We start from the raw sequence: 9,941 nt of genomic DNA, 5'->3' as shown, positions 1-9,941 counted from the left end.
ATCTGATGTTTTATTGTTAAAATTGCATGGTGTAAATAAATAAGGCTTTAAAAATGGCAGAACACACAAAACAATGTAATTCTTTAACAGTTTCATTTATTCACAAAAATCTTTCATATGATTTTACACATTCTTTGAATCGTCAACATTTGAAGTGGATCAAAAAAAGTTCAAAGTTGTCCTTTGATGAAAGGTTTTGATCCACTTCAAATGTTGACTACTGATATATATATATATATATATATATATATATATATATATATATATATATATATAACCTTTGTGCAGAACATGAACTGCTGTTATGAAGGACACATCTGATACATTCTTGCGTAAAAAAGTCCCCATTTCGAGTTGCTTTGGTTTCTGAATCCCAGTGGTTTGTCAAGTACCTTCAAATTATAACACAAACCATATTAAACATATCAATTAGTAAATTGTTCCCTTAAGACTCTTCCACTTTACATGGAAAACACAAGGAATTCTCATACTTGGATGATTGCGTTCGTAAGTCCTGTACTGTAGCTCGGCATCGATTAGCACCAGATGTCATAACGATCTCGGTGCATAAAGTAAGACATAAATGGTTTTAAGTGAACTGTCCCTCCTATAATCTGATGTTTATGCATCTACTTCTTCCCGAGTTCTCTGGCTCTTTCCGTGGCCGCCTCTACGGCTCCCATCGCAGCGGCTCTGAATCCTGCTTTCTCCAGCGCGTGGATCCCGTGGATCGTGGTTCCTCCGGGCGTACACACCTCGGCCTTCAGCTCCGCCGGGAGCTTCCCGGTGTCACGCAGTAACACTCCCGCGCCCTGCAACACGACACACACTTCAGAGTTCAGTGCGTTCTGGAATTCTGCATGTGTAGTTTATGCCTTCCTTTATGCTACTGTACTTTATAGGAACCTTTAAAATAGCATTAGAGTGGCATTTGAAAACAAGATACATTTACATGAGAATGAGATGCACAATGACATAAGGGGCCCTATTTGAACGATCTGAAACGCAAGTATCAAACGCGAAATGCAAGTAACTGTGTGCAGGTCTCGCAAATCTAAAATGTGTTGGTCTGAAGAAGCTTCATTACTCATAGGTGTGGTTTGGGCGTAACGTGAAATAAACCAATCAGAGCGTCATCTCACATTCCCTTTAAGAGCAGGCGTGCTTGTTCCATGGCGGTTTGCTATTATAACGGCGGATTTGCCAGACGCACACCAGGAGCGGTTCACAGCCGAGGAGACCGACGTTCCCGTCAGGGCCGTAAAACACAGAGAAGTGACATTGGGGATGGAGAAACACACCCAAATTAGCTTCGGTTAAACAGGCGTATGATAATTTGGGTAAATGTGTAAGCTAGATTTATGCCTATTTTTTCACATCTTCATGGACACAACAATGATTTCCCTCGTGTGGAATATTTTTCCTTGTAATAATGTATGGTTTTCTAAAATGAAAACTGCTGCGTCTGTGTAGATGAGAGAAGCAAAGTGTGTGTGTGTTGTGCACACGCTACATTATGGCCAAGCATGCGCCCTTAAAACAGCATCTGAATAACGCGCCGCTGACTTTAGACGAGGTTTCTCCTGGTCAGTGGCGGAATTGTTTTCTGGAACTGCAAAATAGCACCAGGGAACGTTTGCGCCGGAACACACCTCCTCTTTCCGCTGAACCGCCCCCGGGAGCGCAAGTTCATTCCCTAATTTACCGACGTGCGTCTGTGGAGGGAAAAGTCCGCTGTGCGTCGGGTGCAAAATAGGAATGACACATGCGTCGCTGTACAAAGTCAGTTGCGCTGGGTGCAAGATAGGGCCCAAGATATTAATGTCATGTTTTCTGAAGAAGGATATCAAAATTAAGTGAGTTTAAGCTTAAAACTCATACATTTTTAATACATGTTCTTCAGGAAACAAGATTAATATCTTAAGTCATTTTGCATCTCAAGTAAATGTATCCCGATTTAAGAATATTTAGATATTTGTACTGGAAAACGAGACAAAAATAGTAAGATCATCACTTTTTGCAGTGCAGCTACCATTATGACGTTATTGTGTTTTTACATCATATTTGATGTAGTTTGCATCATTGATTCTACTACTTTCCTGCTTATTATTACTGTGAAGCTGCTTTGAAAATCTGTATTATATAAAGCGCTATTAAAATAAAGGCGACTTTTCTAATAAAGGAATAAAGGCTAGTTCCTTATAGTAACAGCTTCATTTCATGCCATTCTAGCACATTTTTAAAATTCTATTTATCTTTAATCACTAAAAAGACAAAGAAATCCAGTGTAGCTTGCCTTTAATCTAAACCTGGCATTGTATATTATGTATATTGTTGGATCTGTCACGAATTGCTCGCTTTGGATAAAAGCTTCTGCTAAATGCATGTAAAATGTCAGTAGCAACAATCACACAAATCTGGGTTGACATGTGGTATAAATGTGATTGCAAAAAATAGCACGTTATATAATATATCTCATCATGAAGTATTTCCCACCAGTATTGTCTGTGCTGCGATTCGTCGAGCCAAAGCGCTCGGCATCCCCATTTTGACGGCACCCTCGGCCAGCGCCTCCGCAAACACATACACCTGTGAGACGGAGCAAAGCCACGACACACCTTCAGAAACACTGCAAAATCACGGAAACACACGGATGTCTGTTCAGGAAGATCAGGAGCTCATCTCAGGATATTCAGACTGTCTGGTTTATATCAGAATAATCTGCGAGCTGGACTAGACGTTAATGAGACGGACTCCAAATCAGGGGTTTTTATAATCTTTTAGATGCCAAAGACCCTCAAATATGATCATCCTCATGCAGAATGAGAACATTTATAACACAGCTATATTTTCATGCATAAAGACCCAATTTATAGAGTGAAAAATATATTATGAATATGTGTAAAATATAATTTGAAAAATATTTCATTTCTATTATGCTACATTTTCTTTCTGCTCACTATAGTACTGCACTATTATTTACATTTCTTTCTTTAATTTAATTTATTTCAATCATTTATTTATTCAGTTTAATCTTAGTTTTATTTATTTATTAGTGTTTTAATAGAACTAGGCTAGAATTGGACCATGTATAAATTACCCAATTAATTCTGTAAAAAAAAAAAAAAAAAATTATAAAGATGTGTAAAATATTAATTTCAATTGTTACATTATTAAATTTTTTTTTTTTTACCTAATAGTACTGTACCGTTAGATTATTTATTTATTATTTTATTTAAATCTATTTAGCAAATGTTTACTCCAGCAAACCCAATTTATATTGTGACAAATTGATATTATAAATATACGTAGAATATTATTTGGAAAATATTTCATTTCTATTATGTTTCATTATTATTCTTTTTTTCTACCCAGAATAGTACTGTACAGTTAGATTATTTATTCATTTATTTTAACAGTTGATTTATTTAGTTTATGTTCATTTATTAATTATTTATTTTACAGTTTCACTCTAAATTCCCTTGCAAACCCAATTTATACTGTGCAAAATGAATGTTATATGTGTAAATATTATTTGGAAAATATGTAACACTTAATTTTTATTTTGTTCCTACTTACTAAAGTACTGTTAGATTTTATGTAAATTAATTAATATATATATATATATATATATATATATATATATATATATATATATATATAAAATTTTTTTTTTTTTTTTTTTTTTTACAATATTACTCTAAATGTTTCCCCAGACCCCAGTTTGAAAACCCCTGCATACTTCAAGTAATGTGTGTGTAATTTATAGAAAAACCTGATTCATTCACAGGTCAGAAGCTGCTGCCACTCACAAACGCAACGCCGCTGCCACTCAAGCCCGTGTGGGCGTCGATCCAGGCCTCAGGCCCCGCCTCCACCAATCCACACGGGCTGAGGAGCGTCTTCAGGAGCGTCTCCTCCTCTTCGCCAGCGCACGAGCCTGAGGCGAGGAGAAGCGCACCTTCCAGGAGCACGCAGGGAAGATTGGGCATTACACGAATCACACGTGTACCAGCGGGCAACATCTAGAGACAAAGACAGCAATGATATCTGATGTTACATTTACATTACATTTATTCATTTAGCAGACGCTTTTATCCAAAGTGACTTACAAATGAGAGCAATAGAAGCAGTTAAACTAACAATAGGACAACAATATGCAAGTGCTATGACCCTTCCCAGTTTAGTCTTACGCATTATATGTACTTTTATTTTTATTTTTTTATAAATGGATATAGAATAGAAGAGAAAGTGTTAGTATTAATGTATCAAGTGTTGCCGAAAAAGATCTCAGTTCTCAGAGGTTAGAAAAGGAATAGTTCTGCCATCATTTTGGTCATTAAGATTTAGATTTGGGTGATGATAAACTGTGTAAATCTCAAGCAGCAACCTTCCGGTCCCGATCGTGAATCAACACTGAAGTGAGTTAAACTGCAGTTCATCGACTGGCCACTAGAGGCCGGCTGCAGAAGAGACTCAATCCCATAGAGCCCCATGTTAAAATGCCCAACTTTACAGCAGAATAAAACGTTTACAGTCTGGTGCAAAAAGTGTTTTGGTCTATATAGCTAATTTTGCCCTTCATAACGACTGTGAGGGGGTGAATTTTCTTATAACTCATCCGTTTAAATTATATTAAGCCTTAAAGTTCTGCATAATTAAGGGCGTGGCCACTTGAGTGACAGGTGGATTGCCTCTGATGTCACTACTAGCCGTTTGTCTGCTGTCTGTTAGCGTCACGTCACCTCAACTAATCAGCCTTGCTGCACATTTACATTTATCTGGGAGTGACGCTGCCAAGATGGCGACGGCCGGCTCCGCCCACTTTGGGCTGTTAAAATCATAGACAGTAAAAGAAATGGACACAGCGACCCCATTGGATTCAACGGAGAAAAGTGAAGTCAATTAGAAGCACTCACTTCCTGATGGCTGAGCGACTGCGCAGACTCAAACTGAGCTTGATGTGACGTGAGCAACCCGTCTGTCTTCTAGTAGCTGTGCCGAGAGAAATCTGAATCATTCCCTTCCGAAACTTGCAGAGACGGAGAGTGTGAGTAGGAGCTGTCCATGAGGTGGAGCAGGAGAAACTCTTGCTAAGTATTCTGATTTATTATTTTGTCACTTTGCCTCCACGTCCCCCCGATTGCCCGAGAGCTTCTCCTCCTGTCCATACGGTAATCTCTCTACTGTGCGACAGAGAGTCGCGTGGTTATGACGCAATCGTTAGCCTATTTTTACAAAAACGGCTTCTACGGGGCCATAACGTAAGATACAAGGTAAAGGAGCCTTTTATACATTTTTGTGTTTCTTTAGAAATAAATAATGGACAAATGGAGTCTTTAAACGCCTCAGATGTGAAGTTATTCGCTGTCAAAGTGACGCCAAAATGAATGGGAGTCAATGGAATGCTAACAGCAGGTGGGGGTCCGCTAATCAATGGCGGCGCCCGGGGAAGCTTCAGTGTTTTCTGAAACATTGGCTCCCAGGTTAAAATGCTCTTCAGAAACACTACGGGTGACGTCACAGACACTACGTCCATATTTTTTTACAGTCTATGGTAAATCCTCACCTCCTCAAGTGTTTCTAGAGTGATTCCGGCTGCCATGGAAACGATGATGTGTTCCTGAGTGACATTCCGGGAGATTCCGTTTAGAACCTTCGGAACGAGGTGAGGTTTGACGGCCAGAAAGACCAACCGAGAGCGTTCGACAACCTCGTCATTCGAGTGAGTGACGGAAACGCCTCTCTCCTGTGAGAACATTGACACAAACCTGTCACACTACTGCAGAAATGACCAGCTAGATCTCATGCTGAGGGAAAAAAGACAAACTTTTACACATACTTAGCAAAGCAGGTGAATCTCGTGAAGAATATGATAAAATAATTATCTTAGTTCAAAGTTGAAATATGACCATAACATTTCTTGACTTTTTTTTTTAAGGAACTGAAGCATGCATTATTAAAATGTTAATGATGTCACATGTCTTACCTGAAAGCGAGGAAGGTTGTTAATGGACGGAGCGCTAATAATTATATTAGTGGGTGGAACCTTCCCTACAGCACAGAAAACAGGAGAACATGACAACAAAATCACAGAAATGCCCCAATAAAACTTTAAAATCTCATTGCTTGAATTTGCTTTGTTGTTGTTTTTACATGAACTAAAATAGATGAAAGTATCTAAATTATTTGTTTATTGTTCTGTTAATTTATTTTGCTATGCTGTTCATGCCATGTCATAATTAGTGTAATTTCGAGATGAAAACAACACGTGACCGCTGGTACAATTAGAAGCTCTCCAAAAATTCCCAGCTTACAAATTGTAATTACGAGCTCTACAAGGACTGAACACTTTTTACAAGTTGAAATCGACATGGCGTGAACACACCTTTAATTTAATGTTATACAATAACATTTGTATTGTGTTCACGCCACAAACCCTTATTGACCCTTTTCACATCTTCGAGTCGTAGTTGGGTAAACTTCGATAGAAGTGAATGAGAGACTACATTAAATTATTATTTTGTGCTTCCATTTGCTCAAATAGCAAGTGATAAACTCCGAAATAGTATTTTCACAACTTTAAAAAATAAGGAAAAAATAGAAAGATTGATAACGGCATTCAGAACAGAAGTAAGAAAGACGTCGATTTTACCGTCACCCTCACAGCAGCATTAACTATTATTTTTTTTTATTTTTTGGAATTTGATGCAAAGGTAATATGATACAAAGTATAGTGTTATAAATGTAAATACATTTAATAAAAAATAAAATAAAAAATAAAATAAACTGCAGGATTTACGAAGCTGATGACCGTTAAAACACGTAATCACAGTCTGTTGCTGTTTTTTTATTATTATTGCTAAGAACATGCATAAATCTATGCCAGGGGTAAATACAATTTAGAGTACAATTACAGGTTATTAAATCAGTAAAATATCATACAAATGACAGTGAGACCGTTTTAAGGGCTTTAGAGTTGCTGGATATAAGGAGAGTGTCCTGGTAAGATTTAATTTCCTTACAAAATATGAAAAAGTAGGGCTTTAATAGCACCCTGGAATTTACATTTGTGTAAGAACAATTTCGCTAGAAGAATAAATAAGTTTATCAAAACATTATTGGTCCTTTACATCTTTATCAAAGTTGTGCTGACCAAATAAAAGGCGTTTATAAAATCTATGTTTTGCTTTTCCCTAAGTTAAAATATTTAATATTTATTAGTGCACTGGACAGGATCTCGGACTGCACCTGACGCGATGATGCCCTGCGCGATCCCGAACGCCATGTTTCCCGCTCCGATGAACCCGATCTTCAGCTCACACACATCCTGAACTCAAAACACACACATTTCTCCACATTCATTAAGGTGTTATGTGATGCTGCTGCCATATGTTCACAAAACAACATGCAATCATGAGGTAAACAACTACTCACAGTCTGAGTCGCAGGTGAATCACTGCTTTTGACTGAACTATCTGAAAGATTCATTGTTCATCAAATGCAGCTTTAACAGCTCCGTGTGAATCAGATCAGTGTTTATATGGTAAACTCGTGTCATATGGAGAACATTTTCTTCTTTACTCGCATATAAGAATCAACAGTAGATACACTGACACCTGCTGGACTGGATCAATGGATTTATAAACACATTACGCATACATACGTACATAACGTTACTAAAAATACATACAGTACTATATTCACTGCAGTCTTTAGATAAAAGCCTTATAAGGGCTAAAATTATTTTTTGTTTAACTCACTACAGTACTAGCCTACATCATCAATCCCAGTCTTCTATTTCTGTCAGTTTGATTATCACTTCGCTATTATTCTAAAATGTAGGAAAAATATTCATTAAAATAATAAGTAAATAATATTTGGGGGCAAACTCAGCATGACTTCATATATAATTTATCAATAAAGACACTGAAGTATAGTGCCACCTGCTGGACTGAACTGGATTTTACACAGCCACACTATAGTTTAAAAATTGTTGAAGCTGAATTAAAAAAAAAGTTTAAAATTAAAATGGCTGTCACAAAAGTTATCCACGGTGTGTATATCTTAATGCTTAGAATTCATCCTGGAGCATCTGGACATGTAAATTAAAGTTACATATATTATAGTTCCACAAATTCTAAAACCATCTATAAAAAGTTTACAATAATTTTTTAAAAATACATTATAGGCTAGATCAGGGGTTTTCAAATTGGGTGAATGTGAGCCTCCCCTTAGAGTAAGTAAGGACAGCCGAGCCCCCCCTTCCCCAAAACCCCGTCCGCCTGCCCTAACCCACACACGCCTCTGCAGTAAATGCCCTCTTTTGTGTGTTCCAGGCAATGATGAGTTTCAATAACAACTGATAAAATGTAAATATCATTTTATTTCCACAACTTAAAAGTGCATTCATAAACGATTCTTTGCAACAGCAAATAATGGCTCGTTTCCACTGAGCGGTACAGTACGGTACGGTACGGTACGCATTTATTCCCGTTTCCACTGAGCGGTACAGTACGGTACGGTACGCATTTATTCCCGTTTCCACTGTCAAAAGTTGTGAATGTAGGGAGACCGGGGACAGTTGCAACACTTTTTGCATTTCTCTCAGTTACTCAAGAGACTATTTGGACTAGACCAACCAAATTTGTATATATTAAACTTGCATCTGTCTGCTAATTACCCATGATGTGTTGAGTGATCATGCCAAACAAAAATCATGTCAATCACTGCAAGTAACAGAATGTTCATGTACTGTAACATGAAACCATTCCATGCTGCAGTTCAGGAGTGAGAAAAGACTGACAGAACAGATAATATTTGATAATGACAAAGAATAGTCCTAATCCTAATATGGGAGGTTAAGGCCTGGTTTCACAGACAGGGCAGGATTAGGCATTAGTTAAATTAGGACATTTAAGTAACTTATAAACATTTTTAGTGTGTATCTTGCGACAAAACAATGACAGTGACATATTTTATATGTCAGTGCAAGTTGCTTTCAGTTAAAACAGCTCAAACATGCATTTTAATCCAGGACCAGTTTAAGCCTTGTCTGTGGAACCAGGGGTTAAAGTATTAATTCTGCAAAAACTGTTTGTTGTCAGCATTTTACTGTTGCTTTTTGGATTAATAATTTTTCTGAATTAATGTACAAGTTGTGTTTTATTACTTTATATACCGTTTTTATTGCTTTAAATATTGTTACCATTAGATACAGAGTAGGTAATATACAGCAATGCATCTCATAATCTCGCATGTTTGTAGCGTTGCTGTCCTGTTACTAGAACCTCTTCTAGTAACTACAAGCAAAAAAAACCTGACAACTTTTAATGAGACTTTAATAAGAAATTACAATTTAAAAAGTAACCAAAGACAGCATTTTGAAGCAATGGCTGAGACACAGTGCTTCCAAAAGGGGTCATCAATGACCAAAAAAACATTGTTGACCAAGGCACACAATGTGTACTTAATTGGGTAGTTTATTCGCGAGTTGACTTCGACCCACTTTCTTTCAGCAGCGTGGTTCTGTCCAGAGTGCGAATTACCCCACCATAATCGGGGGGTACTGCCCCTTCACTTCTTCTATGACCATCATGGTCTACTACTATATCAATCCCCACCGTGATCGCCAAGTGCAACATGTGTTGTGTAACACACATACAAGGTCTAAACATGCAACAAACTGATTATCAGTAGGCTACAGAATATCTCATTGTTATTATATATCCAAAAGAAAACTGTTTTGATCAACTCCCAGAAGTTAGAAGTTAAGTGCCCTGAAATACCATTCTAATTACAGGTAAAAGGAATACCTTTACAAGAAGCCTATTGCCTATTTCAGGTTTTTTCCTGGCTCAAAATGAGGCAGAGGTGGTAAAATCATAATAATGTATTTTAATAATAAGATAATTAAATGTGTATTTTTTTGTAGATCATCA

The 9,941-nt window shown here is 37.2% G+C and overlaps 1 protein-coding gene across 2 annotated transcripts; it reads right to left on the bottom strand.

Moving 5' to 3' along the window:
* Window positions 1–250: 250 nt before the first annotated feature.
* Window positions 251–7,573, bottom strand: pycr3 (pyrroline-5-carboxylate reductase 3). Of its 2 annotated transcripts, none has more exons than XM_084090898.1 (7): window positions 7,438–7,573; window positions 7,252–7,330; window positions 5,990–6,054; window positions 5,570–5,749; window positions 3,813–4,025; window positions 2,497–2,589; window positions 251–812 (listed from the first exon to the last, which is right to left on the bottom strand). In XM_084090898.1, the coding sequence occupies exons 1-7, from the start codon at window positions 7,489–7,491 to the stop codon at window positions 630–632; spliced, it is 867 nt and encodes a 288-aa protein (XP_083947024.1). In that variant the 5' UTR covers window positions 7,492–7,573; the 3' UTR covers window positions 251–629. The 2 variants fall into 2 exon arrangements, with proteins under 2 accessions (XP_083947024.1, XP_083947025.1); XM_084090899.1 differs by having other exon boundaries at window positions 7,252–7,335; window positions 7,438–7,570.
* Between the last annotated feature and the right edge of the window lie 2,368 nt (window positions 7,574–9,941).

The sequence above is a fragment of the Abramis brama genome, assembly GCF_963993115.1.
Source record: "Abramis brama genome assembly, chromosome: 18".
NCBI lineage: Eukaryota > Metazoa > Chordata > Actinopteri > Cypriniformes > Leuciscidae > Abramis > Abramis brama.
Note: the sequence above shows the minus strand (reverse complement) of the source record. Positions and strands in the feature narration are given on the sequence as shown.

Bases quoted from the DNA above. Each gene is read 5' to 3' on its own strand.
- pycr3 (XM_084090898.1), bottom strand. From the start codon at position 7,491: ATGAATCTTTCAGATAGTTCAGTCAAAAGCAGTGATTCACCTGCGACT. The intron at 7,331-7,437 runs GTGAGTAGTTGT...TTTTGAGTTCAG, and splicing joins ATTCACCTGCGACTCAGACT to GATGTGTGTGAGCTGAAGAT. The intron at 2,590-3,812 runs GTGAGTGGCAGC...TCCGTCTCACAG, and splicing joins GTGGCAGCGGCGTTGCGTTT to GTGTATGTGTTTGCGGAGGC.